The sequence below is a fragment of the Amblyomma americanum genome, chromosome 4 (assembly GCF_052857255.1).
Source record: "Amblyomma americanum isolate KBUSLIRL-KWMA chromosome 4, ASM5285725v1, whole genome shotgun sequence".
Taxonomy (NCBI): Eukaryota; Metazoa; Arthropoda; class Arachnida; order Ixodida; family Ixodidae; genus Amblyomma; species Amblyomma americanum.
In genome coordinates this window covers 209,164,527-209,187,177 of record NC_135500.1, presented here as the reverse complement: position 1 = coordinate 209,187,177, position 22,651 = coordinate 209,164,527, and the positions used below count along the sequence as shown (strand labels likewise).

Below are 22,651 nucleotides of genomic sequence, written 5' to 3'. Positions count from 1 at the left end.
TAATCCATTTCATGCACCGGAAGGACCCAGGGAACTTAGTGAACCACTTACAAAGAAGAATAAGTGGTATCAAAAATGTGGTCAGCACAGTTTGTGTCTTAGCACAGCGTTTGCACCATTTGAGCCCTTATTATTAGGCTCAGTGCTTTTACAAGCATAGAAATATGCTTGAAATGTTTTCCAAACTTTAGACATCTCGGCTTTAAAACCGCTGCGGGGACGACTTATGTAAATTTTAATTCCGACGTAGTTACGGCCGTCATGGCATGTGTTATATTGATATGTGGCCTCAGATAGTCGATGTTGCCAGTCAGGTGCGCCATGAATTTAAGTCGCTTAGCAGTGGTAGGCTGCGAAAAGGCTTACTGTAACTGATTGCATCACTCTTGAAAAATTATGGACAGGATGTGCGGTAGCCTCATTCCTTGCTTCGGAGTCAGTTTGTTGACTTTGTGTATAAGGCTTCTTTTTTTCTACCTCATTCATTGTACCTAAACGTCCTGGTCATCTAGTCTTAACCGCTAACCTAGCTTCAGTTCAGTTTAATGTCCAAGCGTGTAACCAGCCCGCCGCCTTGCACCGTTATAAACGAGCCTCCTCAGTACAAACACTAAAAGGGATCGATGTTCAAGCTTGTAGCATACCCGCCGTCTAAGCGCATTGCAAACAAGTTTCCTCCGCAGGGGCACAGCTCGGGTTAATGACCAAACGTGCCGCACGGCATCCGTCTCTGTCCGTTGTAAACAAGCGCCCGGAGAGGCATGTGCGACGGTGCCCCAGACGAGTGCGGCAAGCGGTCGACCTTGAGGGACGAACACAAACCTGCGCTGAGCGGAATGGAGGAAAACAAAATATGCGGAAAAAAACACGTGAGAAGGTCAACTGGGGAGCGCGTACAGGCAGCAAATCTAGCGCCGCCTTACGGCAGTTGGAAGAATGAAACGTCGAAAGCGGTAAAATTGGCCTCGGAGTATTCACACGTTCCGTGTTCGTCTCGCCTTGAAAACAAGAACCTCACAAGCCAGGGTCGTCGCGTACAACGGAAACGTTCACGTTAATTCTACCCCCTCTCATGAAACTGTCCTTCGCCGCCGTCGGCTCCGGCGGCCATGAATGTTGAGCCTCGCCAGTCACCACCGCTGCGTCCAGTCCCGTTCGAGCAGTTCTGCAGGCTCTCACACGTTTCGTTTCTCTTGTGAGATCCAAGTCCACAGTTGCTGCACCATAGCGAAAAGAGCGGGATACAGCTAGACGCCGGCAGAGATTATGGATACCGACTGAAAACGTACGTAGAACGTATTACCGACTTGTGTCCGGAGCACTGCCAGTGGCTCGGTTAGGTGCGTTCTGCAAGATGAATGTTCATAGACGTATGTATTTAATTATGTAATTTTTCAGAGTATAGAAATCCGATTAAGTTCTCTTAAAATTATTGCGATAAGATCAGCGTCATCCTTTCATAAAGTTCAGTTGTACTGGGGCTGACTCTACGTAATAGCTGTTGTGATTCTTCGATATGTGAAGTCGTATTATATTAAATCCGTCTTGTGGGTCATATGTCCGATGCGGAAAATAAGGAAAGAAAGAACCCCAAGTGAGGATTCACTTCCACAGAAAACACCAACAAAACTGATGTGCGCAGCATCCATGGTAGTAACGTGTTCGCTACACTGATGGTAGTTACCTTGACAAGTAGCCGACGCGCTGATACATCACTAAACAATCATGAAATACTGGCAGGAAACACTTTGGCTGGTTTTTTGTTGACAGTTGCTTCGAACTAGTGTTTCTGAAACGGACGCCGTCAAGAAGCCGCAGATAGAATTCCATTATTTCGGGACCAGCCTGTCTTGCAGTTTCTGGGAATTTCGTTTCTACGTCCGAGTCATCATCATCATCATCAGCCTGACTACGCCCACTGCAGGGCAAAGACCTCTCCCAAGTCCTTTGCCAGCTGCGCCCGCCGTATGTCCGCAAACTTCTTAATGTCATCCGGCCACCTAACTTTCTGCCGACCCCTGCTACGCTTGCCTTCTATTGGAATCCACTCCGTTGCCTTTAAGGACCAGCGGTTATATTGCCTTCTCATTACACGCCCTACGATTGTAAGTGAAACTCGAGCAGGGGGGAAGATTTCCAAGCAGTTGCAACAAGTTCTGAAAGTATACCGCTAAGCAAGAAGTTAGGTGGGAGACTTTTATGCTGCTGTTTCTGCAACCGTTAACCACGGTCATGCAATCACTGTGATTGTGCGGTCGAGGCTATTAATAAAAAAATATTTCCGGAACTTTATGTTCAGTTGAGTTATTTATATTCGCTGTTGAGCGCTTACTTCCTCTTTAATTTTTTTTTTCGAACGCCGATAACGAGAGAAATCTAACTGTATGGACACTTCTGCAGCTCGCGCATGAGCTGTAAAGTGGCATAGAAGTGTGGTCTTGTATAAACTCTCTTTACAGGGCTCGGCTATTCGCCATATGATTTTAAAGAAGTAACATACACTTTTCAGTATCAAACTCTACTACACCGTTGTGTGGCTGAAGGTAAACAGGAATCAGTTCGGCGAAAATAATTTGGGAACAGTTCCCATTTCAACTTCTTTTACCGACACTTCGAAATATTCCCAGGTGGATCTCTGCCTCTTAATAATAATGGCACATAATGACACCTGTTTCTTCAGTAAGACTTCCTGCCGTTTCCTCACTGTAAGAAGCGCATTAGCGTCTGAATATATTTGGCACATTTATTTGTGAGCAAGATTTTGCATTCTTTGTTTCACAGACTACTAATGATAAAAGTTCGCTCAGCGTGTTTCGTGCTTATAAAGAAACTATGATGCAATTGTTCTAGTATTACTTACATGCCTTCTTTTTGACGTTTAACATGTATTGGTCTTATTTCGTCCTCATGTAAACTCGTCAACGATTCCGCCAGAAAGATGCTCCGGGTTTATAATTCGTTTCAGTACCCCAAGGTCCCTGAACATCTGGGCCTGAATATCACAACAGTTGCATTCCGCACTTATTCCATCCTGAATCTTTCCGACATCCGTTAATGGCTTATGAAAAGCCACACCACCGCTAGCACCGAGGCCTTCTAGATTCGGCGTGACAGATGGTACGTGAGAAAGGCATGATATGTACAGAAAACAGTAATTATGTTTTACTGGCCCAGACCTCGTTCGTTACTATCTCATTACGTAATCGCAGGTCTTGTTGTTTACTCATCGAGCAGTCACCTACCTAAGGTAATTTGCAATTATTCTTTGGCGCTGTAGACGGATGTCATCACCTCTCTCACCTGTGATACTAAACAGTCTTAGGCATGATGTGAAAAGCTTTTGTTTTCATTTGAGCTTTCCTTAGCATTCGCTTTAGTGCACACTATATTAGCAGCAGAGGGAGCGGAACAAGACCCTTTCTACTAGCGACAGCCAAGCTTTAAATTATGGAGGCGAAGCGAACATACGCCTTCCAGAGCTGTGTCGTGCTATCTGTTTGAAGTTGAGGCCGTCCAGCGAGGGTGAATGACACCGGATGGTAGTAAGGACAAACATGTAGATGAAAAGTGAATAAACTGCAGAGTTAGGTCGCCAGCTCCACCGAGCGAAAAATATGAGGGAGAAGAGAAACGGGAGTTAGAGGCGAAACAGACACCTCTTGACAATGTTATCACCATTTGCGTCGGTTTGTTGTTCTCTTTTTTTCTTTCTCGTGCTCTACTGCCGCTTGATATCGGCGTCGCTTGTACAGGGCGGCACGACCGAGACTCGCCATGGCGCACTCGGAGGAGGCTACGGGTGCACCGCTGCCAGACCTGGAACACGTAGCGCGTACGGAACTCGGAGAAACGGCGGAAACCAAGGAGAAATGTCTGTCGGAGTTGCGGGAGCTTATTAAAGGTGAGCCATTTCACAAACCCATAGCTTTCCACGCATTGTAAAAGAAGGCAAACATAATGTACGAGTCTGATGTTTTTGGTAGCCTTCTGTTTTGAGTCAGCGTTTGCAAAGAGAGAATTGCAGTGCAAACAAGAGCCTGTTGATAGTGCTTATGACAACAGCACTGGTACTGACACACCTTATGCTGGTATTAGGAAAACACTGGCGTGTTAATGGCTACTGCCATTCAGCTATGAAATGTAATACTTCTTTTAGCTTTTTATTCGCCCCTGCGCATAGTGGCAAGAATCCAGTGTTCCATCCACCATTTGGTGCGATGAAGAGTTTGATTCCTCATCTGGTTGGTCTCAGTGGGGTGCTATGCTGAGCAGTTCGCAAAGTGTTTACGGATGCTCGAAGATATACCACCATTTGATCGCCTTGCATATTCTGGAGAGAAAGCTGAAAGTTGTGCCCCGTTGCAAATCTGACTGCCCCTTGCACGTGATTCGCAGCCGACAGTTCCTTGGACTGGCCGACAGACGAGAAGTTCCTGGTTAAATATCTGCGTGTTCGGAAGTACAACGTGAAGTTGGCCTTCGAGGCCATCAACAAGTATTTCAGGGTGAGGAAGAACTCACCGGAATTCTTCAAGAATCTCACGCCGTCCAATGCGTGCTACGAAACTGCCATTCTCGAAAACCATCTCGTCATGATCTCCAAGCACAGAGACCCCCACGGAAGGGCTGTTGCCATGATGAAACTCGGTGAGGCTTGCTTTCACGTTACATACATATCGGAGAAGTGAATTCGAAATTCTTGTGCAATTTCTAGCTTAGCTAAACAAAACGAGACATGTGAAATGCCATGTGTGCAGTGCAAGTCCCACATTTTAACTGCTCTACATTGACATCCGTCTGAAAATGTTGCATCTTTCTTTCTGCTCCTGACGAAGTTTACAGCTATGCGAATAATAATACGTACAGCCAAATGACCCTGTGAGAATAACAGAGAAATGCTCCAGTTAAGTAGAAATCTTCAAATGAAATTGTTCGCCCGATTAGATGTCTCTGTGAGAAGTAATCACATGTGTCATTAGTGATTATTTACTCATATTTATTCTCACCAACAAAGTCATCATATCTTATAAGCATATACGCAGAACGTTTCGAACTAGTGCGATAACAGTGCACATGCTTCAATCCTTTGAACAATTTATCACGAATACTGATTGGCAGGAGGCGTATGAAAACCGTTCATCTGATGCTACCTACAGTCTTTCTCGCGACCTTTTCTTGCGTTCATATCTATCACTTCCCGTTACAATCTGTAAAGGTAACCAGAAAGGCAAGAAAGCCATGAATTTGCAAGGAAATTACTTAAAAGATTTAAATTTAAGAACCGTTTATACAGCAAGTTAATTAAATGCAAGGACGTGATTGAGTTTAAGTGTTTCTAAACGCACATAACCAAATTGAATGCTTCATTAAAGGTAGCTGGGCAGCAGTACCACAATACCCTCTTTGGGTGCACTGAAAGCATCACCTGGATAGCCTGTGAAAAAATGTAAAGTTTTGCACAGTCATGAAAAGAGAGATGAACTGCAAGAAATTACACCTTGTGGTAAAAGCCTGTATGGACGCCGCTAGCCAATTCTTTCAATGAGTTCCGAAAAGAATATCGGAAACATCACTTGAAGAATCAGCACACAAGATGTGCCAAAACACATGATAATTCATTTCAGTTCCTTCGGATGATACTGAAAGTTATATTAGCACTTTCGAACATTTTGGAAGCTTCCTTTCAATACTTTCATTGACTATTCATGAGAAATAAGCCGTGAATTCCAACTGGAATATGTTATTCCTCATATAGTCGGACGGTAGCCTGAAGTAAGAGTGCCAGCCTGGTAACCGGTTGCCGAATGCAACTTTCTGGCATTCCGGAACGATTTATGAGTGGGAAATTTATTGGCTACCATGCTTGGCCACCTCACAGGCACCAGCCAACCACAAGTAGTATTCACGTATCAGCAGATTTATAACTTCTCGCCCCCATGGAAGCTTGTGCTGCAGCTATCACTTCCGAAGCATGCTGCCATGTTTTAAGTGAACCGTATCATTTTACTCTTGCCGAGTGTATGAAATTTTACCTTTGAGCGAACTACGCACGTGCCGTACCGACCAATGAATGTCCATGCATTGTTATGAAATCTACGGTTCGACGAAATCTCGTCTGGTCGGGTGAATACATTGGCGAAAATAACGAAGCGCCGACCAAAAGGTGTTGTCAAGATGGAAGGACGTTTCGACTTCCACACGGAAGTCTTGTTCACTGATGGAAAAATTTCGCACACAAAGCTTAAGTACGTTGTGCTAATAGTCGCAGGCATCTAGCGTACGAGGGCGGTAGATTGCCGATGTTACGGTTGAGCGTCTGATCTGTTGTCTGGATAAACAAAGACTCCAGATATTGGCGTGACATCCAGTTTTTCTCACGGCCGATAATTGCCGCTTCTTCCCAAGCGATATCATGCCTCGTGTTTTCAACGTGTTCAGCCAGTGCGTTGGAACAAGCCTTCTTATTCTTGACATCATTCTTGTGCTCATTCAGCCGTCTTTCAAAGTTTCCGCTTTCACCTATGTAGGAGTGATCGCAGTCTGAGCAGGGGATTTTATAAATTACTCCGGGAAACTTTTCCTTTTTTAGCTTGTCCTTTACGGACGCCAACTCGTGACGAAGCTTGCACGCAGGCACGTGAGCTATATGCACATCGTAGGTGCGAAAAACGCGGGCCAATGACTCGCTCACGCCTGGCAGATAGGGTATTGCAGCTCGGGCACGGCAAGGTAGGCGAACGGGCTGAGCTGGTCTCGTTGTCTGCGGTATTACAGCGTTCACGAAGTGCTGTGGGTAGCCACAATTGTTGAGCTCGCGTCGCACTTGGCGTATGTCAGAGGCTTTTTCTTCGGGTTTCGAGCATATTCTTTCCGCACGACGGACGAAGGTAGAAACGACGGAGCGCTTATGGCACGTAGGATGGACTGAATTAAAGTGAAGGTATTGGCCTGTGTGCGTGTCCTTTCTGTACACCTTGAATGATAGGCGGTCATCACGTCGCTCCACCATGACGTCCAGAAAAGGAAGACGGCCAGAAATCTCCTCCTCGACGGTAAACTGGATGGAATCTTCCATGCTGTTCAAATGGTTCGTGAAAGCAGCCAAGGTGTTCTTTTTGATTATGCAAAAGCAGTCATCAATGTACCGTAGGAAGACCTTCGGGCGCGGCTCGAACGAAGCCAAAGCGCGGCTTTCCATTGCTTCCATTGTGCTTCCAGTGCTTCACGCTCCTCTGCCACAATGGATCTGCCCCTGCTTTATATGGCCTCCCGAAGATCCACAAGCCAGGCGTTCCAATGCGGCCAATAGTGGATTTTACCCGCTCTCCCTTGTACCGGCTTTCAGGCTACTTGCACAAAGTTTTTTCGCCACTCGCTGGCAAGAGACCGACTTTCGTACGCAACTCCTTTGATTTTACTGAAAAAATACGCGAAATCACGATTGACAGCGACGAGATAATGGTGTCATTTGACGTCAGATCACTGTTTACCAGCGTCCCCGTGGATCTGGCGGTGGAGGTATGCCGTTCAGCGCTTCGGGACGACGACGGACTGAGTGCTAGGACACCCATCGATCCATCGGACCTGTTGAAGCTTGTGCAGTTTTGCTTGAAGAACACGTACTTCATCTTTCGGGGCACTGTCTACAAGCAGGTTCATGGCACTGCCATGGGAGCATCTATCTCGGTCAGAACCGCAGACCTCACAATGGAAGCACTGGAAAGCCGCGCTTTGGCTTCGTTCGAGCCGCGCCCGAAGGTCTTCCTACGGTACATTGATGAATGCTTTTGCATAATCAAAAAGAATGCCTTGGCTGCTTTCACGAACCATTTGAACAGCATGGAAGATTCCATCCAGTTTACCGTCGAGGAGGAGATTTCTGGCCGTCTTCCTTTTCTGGACGTCATGGTGGAGCGACGTGATGACCGCCTATCATTCAAGGTGTACAGAAAGGACACGCACACAGGCCAATACCTTCACTTTAATTCAGTCCATCCTACGTGCCATAAGCGCTCCGTCGTTTCTACCCTCGTCCGTCGTGCGGAAAGAATATGCTCGAAACCCGAAGAAAAAGCCTCTGACATACGCCAAGTGCGACGCGAGCTCAACAATTGTGGCTACCCACAGCACTTCGTGAACTCTGTAATACAGCAGACAACGAGACCAGCTCAGCCCGTTCGCCTACCTTGCCGTGCCTGAGCTGCAATACCCTATCTGCCAGGCGTGAGCGAGTCATTGGCCCGCGTTTTTCGCACCTACGATGTGCATATAGCTCACGTGCCTGCGTGCAAGCTTCGTCACGAGTTGGCGTCCGTAAAGGACAAGCTAAAAAAGGAAAAGTTTCCCGGAGTAATTTATAAAATCCCCTGCTCAGACTGCGATCACTCCTACATAGGTGAAAGCGGAAACTTTGAAAGACGGCTGAATGAGCACAAGAATGATGTCAAGAAAAAGAAGGCTTGTTCCAACGCATGGGCTGAACACGTTGAAAACACGAAGCATGATATCGCTTGGGAAGAAGCGGCAATTATCGGCCGTGAGAAAAACTGGATGTCACGCCAATATCTGGAGTCTTTGTTTATCCAGACAACAGATCAGACGCTCAACCGTAACATCGGCAATCTACCGCCCTCGTACGCTAGATGCCTGCGACGATTAGCACAACGTACTTAAGCTTTGTGTGCGAAATTTTTCCGTGTGGAAGTCGAAACGTCCTTCCATCTTGACAACACCTTTTGGTCGGCGCTTCGTTATTTTCGCCATGCATTGTTATCATGCATACATAGAGTGACGGTCTACTAAACAATTCCATTTTGAGCACAAGAAAATTTTATGTGTGTTGGGGAAATCCTGTGCGCATATTACTGCCTCCTATCAGTTTCTTTCCTCCACTGCTGCTCAACGGGGCCTTATCTTCATTACCTTTCGGTCACAAAGAGACACGTGGGCATTACTGAAGATAAATTGGAAAGGCCTTTCGCCTTCAGTTGACGCATCCAAACCACTCATTATGATGATAAAAATGATTTCCACTACAATGGTGATTATGAACTCTTTTTTTTGTTTGATTTAAGGAGCGTGGAACACGGACATCTGCTCGATCACAGACCTGATCAGGGTGGCTTTGGTCATGGCGGAGTGGACATTGCTGGATGAAGAGACGCAGATCCGGGGAGTTGCAGGTGTGTTCGATCTGAAGGGCCTGACTTTACACCACCTTGCCTACTTGACACCTTTCCTACTCAGGAAGTTGGCCTACATAGTGCAGGTAAGACAGTTACTCTATGGAAAGTGTTTGCGGACATTTTCGAAAGTATCTGTTACAATTCATATAGACACTGCAGTATCCTGAAGACGTACCCATGAATTTCTATGTTCTTGTCATCAGTGTATAAATTGTTTCTTTATGTTCTATATTGCAGGACTGTTATCCGGTCCGGCTCAAAGCCGTATACGTTACCAATCATCCTCCCATATACAAAGTTCTGTTCAACGCCCTCAAGCCTTTCCTGAAGTCCAAACTTTTACAAAGGGTAAATATGTTGTCCATGCTATACCTAAACTGTTACCCCGCTTTCAGGCCTGGCACACTGTGCTTCTCTTACATACCGGTACGCATTGCATAGGGATGAAAACTGAATGAATTCTCGTGCTTTATACACACACGTATACAAGGTGTTCAAAATTAAATTTTACACATTTCGTAAAATTAGGAGCTGAAAGGTGTTATGCATTCTAGAAGTTATGCGGCCAACGGGACACGAAATCAGATGATAATTGTCACCATCGGGCACCAAAATAACTAAACACTATTAATGTACTTCTTAATTTATGGTTTACAGGGGTTTAAGGTCCCTAAGCAACTCAGGCTATGAAGGACGCCGTAGTGAAGGGCTCCGGAAGTTTCGACCACCTGGAGTCCTTTAACCGTGCCCTTACATCGCACAGTACACGGGGTTCTTGAATTTCGCCTTCATCGAAATTCGACCGCCGCGGCCGGGATCGAACCCGCGTCTTTCGGGTCAGCAGCCGAGCGCCATAGGCACTGAGCCACCGTGCAGTAAATGAACATATTTAAACTGACCGCAGCGGTGACCTCCGCAGCATCCGCATCGCATGCGGGAGGTGCGCGGTTCGATCCCCAGTGCCGCCGGTTACCCACCGGTGATACAATGGGTACAAGCTTTCCCCTGGTCTGGTGCATGGCTTATTTAGTGTGAAATGCTTGGGAAATGGATCCTTGACCCCACCTTGAGCAGAAGAAATTACCTTGTGCCATGACGCTTTTTGGCCACAGATGCCTTAGCGCCATAAAAATCCATCATCATCGTCATCGTATTTAAACTGGAAAATAAGAGGCGATCGAATTACTACCGAATTCCATTCGGTAGAATTATCCTAGCAGGCGTGTGTTCCGAGATATTCGCGTGCTAATTTTGAGCTCGATCCACGAACTTGCGCAGGCAGGGCAGTGACGTATTGTGTGAAACTCCTCCCAGCGTGGCAAGGCCTTTTGTTCGCCAACGCCGCTGGGCGAAGGGTGTAGCTGATAACTTTTTCCTTATCACTTTTGGCAATTGAGATGGAAGAAACGACTGACGCAGCAGCTGTGTCACACCAGCATAGCTAGGCGAACTCACTCATGAGTGGACTCACCTGGGCTCACTCACGCTAATTTCAGATCATGATCAGAGTCGTGAGTGAGTCCAGACTCACGTTCAGATCATTTTCTGAGTAGTGAGTGAGTCCGGACTCACGTTCAGATCATGATCTGAACCGTGAGTGAGTCGTCCAAACTCATATTCAGATCATGATATGAGTCATTGTGAGTCCGGGCTGACATTCAGATCATGATCTGAATGGGCCAGTGGGCTTTCCCTCAAAACACGGGCGTCATGCACTACCCCGGGAATCCAATAAAGACACCAAGAAATTTGTTTTCATGGTCACACATGCCTGCCAAAATTATTGAAGGCCATTTCTCCCTATTATAGTACGATTGCGTCGATTCATTTGGCCTCAGAATTTCTTCGTGGGAGCCATCAATGCATCCCACAGTGTTGAGTGGCCGAGCTTTTCCAAAACGTATGGCTAAAAAGCCAGCATTAATGCGGGTCATCTGGGCCAGCGTATAACTTCTCCGATGATTAAATGCAGAAACTGCATAGCCCTTTGCACGTACGTATTCACCGATGAGCCGGTCACGTCAACTTGTCTGCAATGAAAACGTGAGGTTTTGTGAACCAAGGTAGGCCAATGCGATAAGGCATGTCTTGTCAGCGGGGATTTGCGGTCGTCCACGCACAGTCGTCCACGCCCTTGGGAAAAAAAGATGACGCTTTAAATCGTGCGTCTAGGCCGTAAAAAGTTTCCCGTGAGAGCACGAAATGCCTCTTGGATTCATAGCTGTAGTACCTGGTCGCAACTCTATCGCAGTACATGGGCACACGATGGCGCTGTTCTTTGGAAAGTGCATAAGCTACAGCCAAGGGCAGGCCGTCTTCGCGGTCCGCACCCATAAGCTGTATTGCCGCCTGCCCACACATGGCTATATTTGGCACGTATGCCATTCCCTTCGGCAGTACACGCACACACGAGCACACACACAGTCACACAGTCACACATGCACAACACTGCAAAAGAAAGAGTATCGCGAACTAGTTCATTGCAGTCTAAATCTAACACGAACACCACACTTCAACTAGTGTGAACTATACTCCGTTTCATGCTTCAGGTGCAGCGCTGTGAAAGGTATGGAAGTAGTCCCCATAGAAAAATAAAGGGATGCGTGTTACTTCGCGCTTGTTTTGTGGCCTACTGGCATATAAATCAAGAGAAAGCGAGAGCGTGTCGCCAGCAACAAGAGTACATCTAATCAAGCTGATGACAAATGCGTCACGTAGACACAAGGGATGAGTTTCACGTCGACTGCCACCGCCTTGCATGTGCAATTACGCCAAATCAGTAAAAAATTTGGAGGCCGACCTCTCGAAATACACGTGCTCTAGAAGAATTCTACCAAATGGAGAAGTCTAGGAATGCGAACATCTCGATTTCCAATATTAACACTCGCCCTAGCCGCAGTGGCTAAAAAGTGTATTAATGTATTTTATTTACGGGCAAAATAGGCAGACAGGAATGGCTTCCAGTTCTCTCCACAGAAAACAGTGACCTTACTTTTCCCACTCAAACGAGGCTTACAGACAGATACCACATTAGACCTAAATGAGAACGATATACCTTTAAAAAATGAACACTCATGTCTTCGCATAGCTTTATATAAAAAACTTACTTTCCTGCCTTATATGAACGCGCTGAATAAGAAAGCGTTTAACCCGCCGCGGTGGCTCAGTGGTTAGGGCGCTCGGCTACTTATCCGGAGTTCCCGGGTTCGAACCCGATCGCGGCGGCTGCGTTTTTATGGAGGAAAAACGCTAAGGCGCCCGTGTGCTGTGCGATGTCAGTGCACGTTAAAGATCCCCAGGTGGTCGAAATTATTCCGGAGCCCTCCACTACGGCACCTCCTTCTTCCTCTCTTCTTTCACTCCCTTCCTTATCCCTTCCCTTACGGCGCGGTTCAGGTGTCCAACGATATATGAGACAGATACTGCGCCATTTCCTTTCCCCAAAAACCAATTAATATTAATTATTATTACTCGCGGTCTTAATATACATTTAAGTTTCTGACGGTGGCATAACTAATGTGCAGAGGAAAATTCTATATAGAAATTAATGCCTATTTTTAACAAATCTGTGAAGCTTAATTTTGATCGCCACGTACGCACGTGTACACAAGGATTCTTTGGGCTTGGTTGTAAACATAGATGAAAAAGCACTAGCCCGACAAAGGACAGAGCTACTCGCCTTTCTGCTGAGGTACCGCCTTCATCAGGAGAGTTTTTTTTTCTGACGAAGGCTAGAACCACTGCTGAAATAATAATAATAATTGGTTTTTTTTTTTGGAGGAAAGGAAATGGCGCAGTATCTGTCTCATATATCGTTGGACACCTGAACCGCGCCGTAAGGGAAAGGATAAGGGAGGGAGTGAAAGAAGAAACGAAGAAGGAGGTGCCGCAGTGGAGGGCTCCGGAATAATTTCGACCACCTGGGGATCTTTAACGTGCACTGACATCGCACAGAACACGGGCGCCTTAGCGTTTTTCCTCCATAAAAACGCAGCCGCCGCGGTCGGGTTCGAACCCGGGAACTCCGGATCAGTAGTCGAGCGCCCTAACCACTGAGCCACCGCGGCGGGTCCTGCTGAAATGCTAATAAAGCATTCTTCGCGGGCAGAACAGCACAAAACAAGATGTAGGAGAAAGAATACGCACTGACGAGCGTCGATGTACAATGTTTGTACTAAGAAAAGCGCTGATTTATAAAGTGAAGTCATGTGACTCTACAAGGAGGTCGGAGCACAGGTAACGTACGCCCTTTCAACAAGCTTATAAGGCCCACGTGTCTAACCTCCATAAAATCTGCTCGCCAAGATACGCATCAAGTCCGTAAAGAGCTGTCACATAATCCAAAAGTGGAACCCCTCCGCTCCATCGGGAAGCTTCAGGAAATATCTAAGTAGAAAACCTCTTGAACGACTCGGGTGAAAGATAGATGGGTGATGTAGCGTGGATGCCTCTCAATATGCTTCCATCAGTACAATTGTTGCTTGATAGCGGTGGCGGAAGATAATTATTTGTGTCAGGATATAGTCGCCTGCACTTCCTTGCGATTGCTGCAATGGAATCACCAGTCGGGTGGGAATATTCTGATGCGGTGAGTGATTTCAGAGACCGGTGTGGCCTATGTAGACTTTTCTACATGACATTGGAAGCTCATCACACCCGATTAGTACATTCATAACGCCTCTGTTTTGGCGATCATTGTCAAGTGGTTTAATATCTCACGACTGGCATGTCGCTAAAGTGATATCCATCCTCAAACCAGACGATCATTCTCCTCATCTTAATTATCGCCCTATTTCATTAACAAAACTTTTTTAGAACTGCTCGAGCATGTCATTCGTAGCAATATTTTTAACTACCCAGAGAACAACAATGTTATTTTCAAACACAGCACGGGCTCCGCACGAGTTTCCCTCGTGACACTCGATTTACCGAATTTCTTCATGATCGACATCAATCCAACGGTAATAAGGGTGTAATTACTCATTGGCATCCACCCAAGCGCAGCCATACGGCTACAAATCATCGATGGCTACATAGCCATCGATGCTGGCTATGAAGTTGTTGCCATTTTTCTCCATTTCTCAAATAATTTGATCGTGTTGGTCATCACTGGCTTATTTATACCAAAACTAATTCAGTTCAACATACACTCTGCTATTATAGCTTGAATTAAGGACTTTATCTATGGTATATTCCAGTTTAGTTCTGTTAAGAGCTACGACTCCTCTTATTCTAGAGTTACCTCCGAGGCGCCGTATAGGGAGCGTTGTTTGTGAGCTTCTGTTTTTAATACACATTAATGGCTCACCCAACTCGGTGTTGTTTATAGTTAGGCGATCTTTCGAAAGCTGCGTGATATACTACAACATTAATTCTATCACTGAATATCAATGCTTTCAACCTGACCTGAGAGGAGGAAACGCATGTGCACATCTTTGCCTATGCTACTTAATAGTTCTAAAAGAAAGCTTATATATTTCACTCGTAGTTCTCGCATGTCCAAGACCTATTTTCTAAAAACAATTCTGTCAAATTTGCCACCACTTCCAAATACCTCGGTGTTCACTTGAAAATAGACTGAGCTTTACATCATCACGTTAAGTTAACTTTATGTAGCATCCGCTGACCGCTCACTCGGTCCTCTAAAGCATTACCTCAAACAGGCGCGTCCGTATCTGAAGAAACTTGCGTACACCACACTCATTCGTCTGAAGATCGAATAGACATCAGCTATTTGATACCCGTACCAAGCTTATCTCATTGTAAGTATTTAGTCCTCGCAGAATCATACTACGCGTTTAATCTTTCCAGACTACTGAAATACCTTCATTATCACTGCCTTAAAAAATCGGTCCGAATTAGAAGACTTACCTCACCGCTGTATACTTTCGCAACTAGCGCTGTTACATAAAATTTATCACCATCCATCTTCACATCAAGATTTTTTTTTTTTCCAGTCTCCGTCAAACTTATATCCGCATTCGACCATCTACACAAAGGTATCACGTGTCGTTCAACTGCATTTGTGAAATCATCGATGCCATGCACTGTCGAGTGGAACAACTTGCCGTGCACATAGGCATTGAACATGCATGTAACCAGGAATTATTTTCGGGAGGGGCCGAGGTAATTGCTTCTAGATGGGGGGGAGGGGGGAGGTAACGTTGCTGCCAGTTGGCTGAGGACTGCCAGGAGAACGGAGGGGAGGGGGAGGCGGGAAAGAGGGGTTGGCTGGCCGCCCCCCCCCCCCCTCCCCCCTTACACACATACTTTTGGATACGTGCCTGGTACTCAACCGAACGCACTGAAAGTTCTTATTTAATACGCAGTGACGTTGGTGTTTCATCATCATCATCATCATCATCATCATCATCATCATCATCATCATCCTGATTACGCCCACTGCAGGGCAAAGGCCTCTCCCATGTCTCTCCAATTAACTTTACCCTTTGTCAGCTGCGTCCACCTTATGCCTGCAAACTTCTTAATTTCATCCGCCCACCCAACCTTCTGCCGCCCCCTGCTACGCTTCCCTTCCATTGTAATCCAGTCTGTTACCCTTAAGAACCATCGGTTATCTTCCCTTCGCTTTACATGCCCTGCCGAAGACCATTTCTTCCTGTGGATTTCGATTAGGATGTCATTAACACGCGTTTGTTCCCTTACCCACTCTGCCCGCTTCCAGTCTCTTAACGTTACATCTATCTTTTATCTTTCCATAGCTCGCTGCGTTGTCTTTAACTTGAGCGGAACTATTTTCGTTATCCTCCAAGTTTCTTGTGTCTGTTACATTTTTTCATTGTTATAATGCCTCATTCTTTAATGGCCTACCTACAATTGGCAACCTAATGGTGCCAGTCTAATGTGTTTGTGTACTTAGTCTGAAAAACTGCTACACTTTCATGTTGCAACTAGGCTGCTGATTGTACATTTTTCTAGTTTTTATGTTCCTGATATTGCACTGTAAACTAAACCCTAGCCCCATGTAATATCCCCAAAAGAAGGCATTTAGGAGTATACTGAATAAATAAATAAATAAATAAATAAATAAATAAATAAATAAATAAATAAATAAATAGGCATGCAAAATCCACAAACTGACCTGTGTGGCACCGGGCACTGAAATGAGCTGCGGCGACCCTGGCTTGACAGTTCTGTACGACAGGACATAAACTGCTCACTTTGAGTTGCGACAAAAAAAAAAAAAAATAACGACGCTAGCTTCTAAACGTCCTGTCACATTTTTTCAAATTGTGTCCTATACATAGGACATACGGAACGATAGTATTCTATTATTTTTCTTTCTCTTGCTTCGCCGCTGCGATCCAGCAACAAGGCAGCTAATGGAAGCGTATTTCATTCGAAAGAGCAGCCACTCTAAGGGAGTCAGCCATCTGTACCGCTCATCGCCAAGGAGGTTTTCTTCTTTGATATTCTTTAAGATACCTGGAAAGAGAGGGGAAGGGGGCGGGTTGTTGAACTATGCGTGATGCGGAAGTACTGTATAATCTTGATGTTCATATTGGCGGCAGGTTTGATTTGATAGGGGCTTCACACGTAGCTGTGATCAGTTTGTATAAAAAAAATGAACCTACATGTTTTTTTTTTTTTTTGCTGTTCCGTTCACAATTATGCCGATTAACTCAGGTCTCTATCCTACTTTCAGTGTGGATCGTTCTTTGAGCCTTCTGTTCCATTTTTCTTTTATATATATATATAAAAAGCTGGTCCTCCAGCCGAAACGTCGTGAATTAAATCCTGTTATGTTTCTTCAATCTTTGGTGATTTTATATATATATATATATATATATATATATATATATATATATATATATATATATATATATATATATATATATATATATAAGTGATCGATTAATAAAAGACGCACTCGCACTTCAACCTAATAATATGAGTTGTTCTCTTTATTTGTACTGAAATTTGGGACATATTCTCCGCCGCGGTTGCTGAGTGGCTATGGCGTTTGGCTGCGTATCTCGAGGTTATGGGTTGGGTCCCGGCCGGGGCGGCCGTATTTCGATAGAGGTGAAGCACGAAGACATGCGTGTTTTGTGCGATGTCAGCGCACGTTAAGAACCCACGGTGGTCTAAATTTATCCGGAGGTGTCCTTTACGGCGTCCCTCTTAACCGCTAGGTGGCTTCAGGGCATGAAACCCCACAATCCACAACATGCCGATAAATTCTGGACAAGTGTATTTTTCGAAAGGAACGTGTTTATGAACGCAATTTTCTGCACATATCGTAAGATCGCACCATTAAAAATAGTATGTCCGCAGATCTGCCCTTGCTAGGGTTGTAGTTTTTTGCTATTAGCGTTTAGGCTATCGTCAATAACGTCGCCCCATTGGTTTTATATGGCAGTATTAACCACTTGACGCGAGCAAAGGGCAATCTTTTAAAAGAAAGATTTTGCCACGCATCGGAAGACTGGACTATAACCTTCAATATTATTGTAACAGTATCATAAAATATTCCACAGTTACCTCACAATTTTAATTCATGTCCAGAAATTCTTGACATTTTTGCCGCAGGTAGGATAAATGGACTTTCGTTGTTTCATTTCTATGCATAAAATAAAACTTTGCAGTGTTAATGTGTTTCATTGCTGCATTCTCATATTACATTGCTTTCTTGAACCGATATATAGTTATGCGAATAATCACTCGTGCGCAACTGTGCTATGCGCTTACTTATACAAGAGTTATGAATAGCTGCGAAAACAATACTTCCTATTTCCAGCTTCTAGCTGTGTGCCAACAAAAACTCGGTTTCCTTTAGATTCAGTTCCTGGGAAGTGACCCACGAGCTTTCCACGGCCTACTTCCGCCCGACTGCATTCCAGCCGAGTTCGGCGGTACGCACGAAGACTTCGATTATCACAGCCAGCACAAGGACGTGCTAAGCAAGAGCGACTACTTCCAGTATGTGAACAGCTTCGGCTTCCAGAGGAAGTGAACAGATACTGAACCGCTCTTGCCTCTATAGAGAGGAAGTAGTGCCTACAGGAGCTGACTTCATCGACTGTGATACTTCGCGATCATGCTTTTTGTTCGGACCAACAAATAGGCTCTGTTGTTTCGTTGTTTTAAGCCGAGCCGAGCACAACATGGCTAAGAGCAAACCAAGTCAACCGAACGAAGAGTAGCATCGCTTCGATTGAAGCCAACTTAAAAGGAAACATGAATTCGGGGTTGCCCCTACGCGATCCGAAGTGAACTACACTGGCCTCATTTCAAACAGTGAAGAAGCCTTGGCAACGTGTCCGTCCCCAGTCTTTCTTTTCACAGAGACATTCCTTTTAGTTGTCTAAGCCTGGCTGGCTGCCAGTGGGTCACAGTCATAGGCCACAATAAAGCGATAATACAAACACCGGGATGGAATGCAATGTCATCGGGCGTGTTCATAACAAATATGAAAAGCGCGAGCGGACGCAGCAGCCTCCTGAACGGCCGGAGGGAGCGCCATGAACCACTAACGCCATCTACTGATAACTCAAGAAGAAACGCCGGCGTCGCTTTTTCACATCTGCGTGCTGCTCATATGATGCCAATGACCTGTGATGTGATCAAAGCGACGAATTTCCATGCAAATAAAAATGGTTGATAGCAGTATAGGAACGATGCATAACAGCTGCTGCTGTTGCATGTTTTGGGAGTTCCGCAAATTGCCAGCAATTTTCTATATTTTTAAATTTTTGTGATATATAGTTTTGCTAGCCTTGAAGTTTCAATACGGATATTTGTTTGATTTTATTGTCACTTTTATTTGTTTTATTCTGGATCTGATGTTTCAACAGCTGCTTTCATACCCCGCCTAACTTTATTGATTCGGGGGAACGAAGTAGTTTTCAACATGAGGATTTTTTAGATCAAATAATAAATCATTGATGATCATACCGACGGCATTAGAGTACTTCATACGCGCTTGAGGTAAGTTGATTTCAATGATAATTAACTTTTAAAGTTTAGCAGCTAGGCGTTTGGTTGCAAATAGAGAATTGTCGCGGTTTATCAGGCCATCCAACTAGTTAGGAGGACGCTGAAGATCCACCTTAAGTGTGTGACGCGACCGCGGTAATTGTTATTTGGCACTTTCCTTCTTAATTAGTACCTCTTTGTAATTGCACAAACTCAGCAAAGGAAGAATCACGGTTGAAAGTTTCTCCCCCTTCGTGCCCCGTTGTATTTATCATAGCCGGGACTCATCATCCACAGATGTCACTTGTCATCATCATCATCAATGTCTCAAATGTAACTCGAAGTCTAATTTTGTGCTAATTGAAGCCATCGCTTCAAGTGTAATTCAATATAGCCTCGGCTACCTTCACAGGTGCATGCTGAGCTAGTTGGTTCACACTTGTTTACATAAAACAACGCAGAGGCGAAACGGGAACAACATTACCCCTTGTGTCGATCCAGCGTCCGTGTCGTTCCTCGCTGTAAATTCGTATCAACTAGATGCGATAGACTCTGCTGACTGAGATTGCTTATCTAATTACATAACAAATAGGTGATAGGGAAATGCCCAGAATATTGGAGATTTTCACGAAATCGACGTCACGCTGCGGGGGAGGTGAACTAGTCTGCGAAGGATTTCCATGCGCGAAACCATGTCGTTTCTGAGTGGTTCGTCCGGAGTTTTGCTATGAAAGGATATCTTTGGAGCGCTGTTCCATAGCTGTTCCGACGATAATGACATGAAAGAGCCACTAAGTGTCAGTGCGTGAGTTGTCTGGTGCCAGCAATTTACATAGAACTTGTGAGGATGATGACGATGATTATGATGATGAATTTTTATGGCGCAAGGGCACCTGTGGCCTGGCCAAAGAGCGCCATGACACAAGGTGTGTTCTTCTACTCAAGGTGGGATCAAAGACCCATATCCCAAGCACTTCACCCCAAGGATGCCGATCACCAGACCAGGGGAAAGCTTGTACTTAGTGTGTCACCGATGGGTACCCGACGGTACTGGGGATCGAACCCCGCACCTCCCGCATAGAACTTGTGAGCAGGAAGCATCCACGCTGTGGTGTAACGCTTTCAGGACCACGGCAGCGCGGTTTTTACCTGGCATCCAGCATATATTACTAAAAGATGATTTTCCTAAAATAGAGGGGCCCATGTACTGTGCTTGTAACTTTATGACAGCAGCTTCGAAAAATTCTCCCAAATCAACAGGAGGCCCGTTTGCAGTGAAACCGCGCACACATTATCACTTGGGAGGCTTGGGAGGCCCTACTGCGCTCGCAGGACCCGGCCAAGCAAGCCATCGCCACAGGCCGGGCTGCCAGCGTCATGAGCCCCCGGGACATGAACGTTTGAGTGCTGTGGGCCCGTGCGGGATCCCAAGGACCTGCGTGTCCTAAACTCCCCTGTGTATTATAAAGTTTCCACCACCACCACCACCACCAAGCTTGCGTATTGAGGTAACTTTAGCCTCGTAGTAATTCTGACAACGGCACTCACTTTATTCGGCTGCGCACGACGCAAAGCCGTAATCGCATGCGACGATATCGACGGACATAAAGCCGCTAACTGCAAGCTGGCGCCGAAGGCAGGTGGATGCGCCAAGGACCCGCGCACCTTGGTACGCTCGCCTCGCCGCCTTTCAGCGGAAAGCAGTCGTTGACGGTTTTCTGTTCTCCTTGTTCCTCGTCCTATCTTATCGTAGACAATTCCGGTTTCTCATCACTGTAAAACTTGGCACGAGGTATAACTTACGTCAAAACTCAAGGGCCGGTTTCACCGCAAACGAGCTTCTGGTTCAGGAGGAAAATTTTTCAAATAAAGTTGCACAACGGTGCGTGTAAATTTTTGCTTTGCACATTCTTTGTTTCAAACGTTGCGCATTTCTCTGGAACGCGTGATACGCACACCGGGATTGGTATATGTGCGGTAAACAATTATTTATACCGGGTGATTTCTGTTTTGCTTCTTGAGCGCCGTGCTTTGCTATGACGTCCGAACCATGAGAAGAACCACGGAAGGAGGGTCCCAAAAGTTGCGACGCACAGACTGCGGCATCGTCTGCTCTCGTACACATGCTGTACATATCGGGGCCTTTGTAAATGCCGACCAAATTAATCGTTACCGCGATACGCTGAGAAAATCAAGGCAAGCAGGTTTGGCAGCGGAATCCTCACCAAGCGCCTCGCCTAGGCCAATCTCAGCCGGCGTGCCAACCGGGTATTCCAACGTCTCTGCGCTGTATTCAGCTTTCATTACACTACACCGAGTTTTCGCCAGGACATATTCAGATTTTGTTGGAATATCTAAGAGATGAGTCTGGTTGACTGGGTACCACTTGCAATAGGGTTCTTGAATAAGTTTTAAGCTGCTGAAAAAGTGTTATTGCAGTCGGGGGCAGGTTGGTGCCTTTCGGCACTGACCGAAGAATGCGTGGCGGCGGCCGGCGGTTCCATAAAGAAGAATATGTTTCTGTGGCTGCCAAGTGTTTAATAATCATTATGGAAGGAAGCAAACAATGAGAATTCTCTTAGATAGAATAAAACTTGAATAAACTAAGATAGCTACATTTTGAGCTAAATCTTGCAAAAAGAACCAGATTAGCTACTCATGACTGAAGGAATTTTTTCGTAGCCAGTTGCTTTCAAATGTACCTAGCTTTACACAACAAATAGCTAAATTGGCGACACTGGAAAGAGTACAGTAATCGGAACCTTAGCGCCCGGCCTATGCGACCTCAGGTCAAAAACCTCCTGAAGCCCGACAGCGGGTTTGCCCCCCCCCCCCCCCCCCCACACACACACACACACACCATCTGACTGACAGATGACGTTGCTCCATCAGCTAATGAACCTTGTTAGACCGCCGCATCCGCAGGTGACGCTTACTTTTGACTCATTCTGCTGAAACAAGTAAGAATCCGCGCCCAAAGTTGGTAACGGACAATGCGTACAGTTAAATGTCATATATTTGTATAACTTGAGCCCGAACGTTCGAGGCCAAAGCAGCGAGAATCATTTAAGGAATACTGGGAACATTTTGTATAACCAAGCAGGAGAGGAAAAAATACATAAATCAATATCAGTGATTATGGCATCAGATAAAAGAATCGGCAAGCCCATTTACACAATCTATACAGAAGTATTACATAACACGACAAATATATACTGCAATAATACACAATACAATAATATAAAATAAACAATACAATAAACAGCTGCCCACCTAACAGCACATCATTCAAGGAGGGTGAAAAAAGGGGCGAATTGTTAAGAACACCGTTCCGTTCGGAAATTGTCCTCGGGAAAAATGAACAGTTACATGTATTGGTGCGCGCAAAAACAGGCTTAAGGCTAAAGCTATGCTTATGGACGGAGGCTCTTGTGGAACCTTCGACGATGTAGTTTTCGGGTCGGACTCCAAGTTGGGACAAGTACAATGACTGGAAGGAGCTGAAACGTGCTTCCTTTCTTCTTCCT

At 45.5% G+C, this 22,651-nt stretch overlaps 1 protein-coding gene across 4 annotated transcripts; it reads left to right on the top strand.

Moving 5' to 3' along the window:
- The first annotated feature begins 990 nt into the window (after positions 1–990).
- On the top strand, positions 991–20,950 carry LOC144129218 (alpha-tocopherol transfer protein-like). Of its 4 annotated transcripts, none has more exons than XM_077663204.1 (6): positions 991–1,285; positions 3,753–3,901; positions 4,396–4,647; positions 9,075–9,268; positions 9,423–9,533; positions 17,947–18,081. In XM_077663204.1, exons 2-6 carry the CDS (start codon positions 3,775–3,777, stop codon positions 17,983–17,985), a joined length of 723 nt encoding a protein of 240 aa, XP_077519330.1. In that variant the 5' UTR covers positions 991–1,285; positions 3,753–3,774; the 3' UTR covers positions 17,986–18,081. The 4 variants fall into 4 exon arrangements, with proteins under 4 accessions (XP_077519330.1, XP_077519331.1, XP_077519327.1 ...); XM_077663205.1 differs by lacking the exon at positions 17,947–18,081 and adding an exon at positions 20,385–20,950 and having other exon boundaries at positions 993–1,285; XM_077663201.1 differs by having other exon boundaries at positions 993–1,285; positions 17,986–20,351.
- Positions 20,951–22,651: the final 1,701 nt, after the last annotated feature.

What these genes read in the sequence shown, in the direction of transcription:
- LOC144129218 (XM_077663201.1), top strand. Translation starts at nt 3,775, where the DNA reads ATGGCGCACTCGGAGGAGGCTACGGGTGCACCGCTGCCAGACCTGGAA. An exon ending in GTTGCGGGAGCTTATTAAAG is followed by an intron (nt 3,902 to 4,395) that starts GTGAGCCATTTC and finishes CGTGATTCGCAG; the next exon opens with CCGACAGTTCCTTGGACTGG. An exon ending in AGTCCAAACTTTTACAAAGG is followed by an intron (nt 9,534 to 17,985) that starts GTAAATATGTTG and finishes GGTTTCCTTTAG; the next exon opens with ATTCAGTTCCTGGGAAGTGA.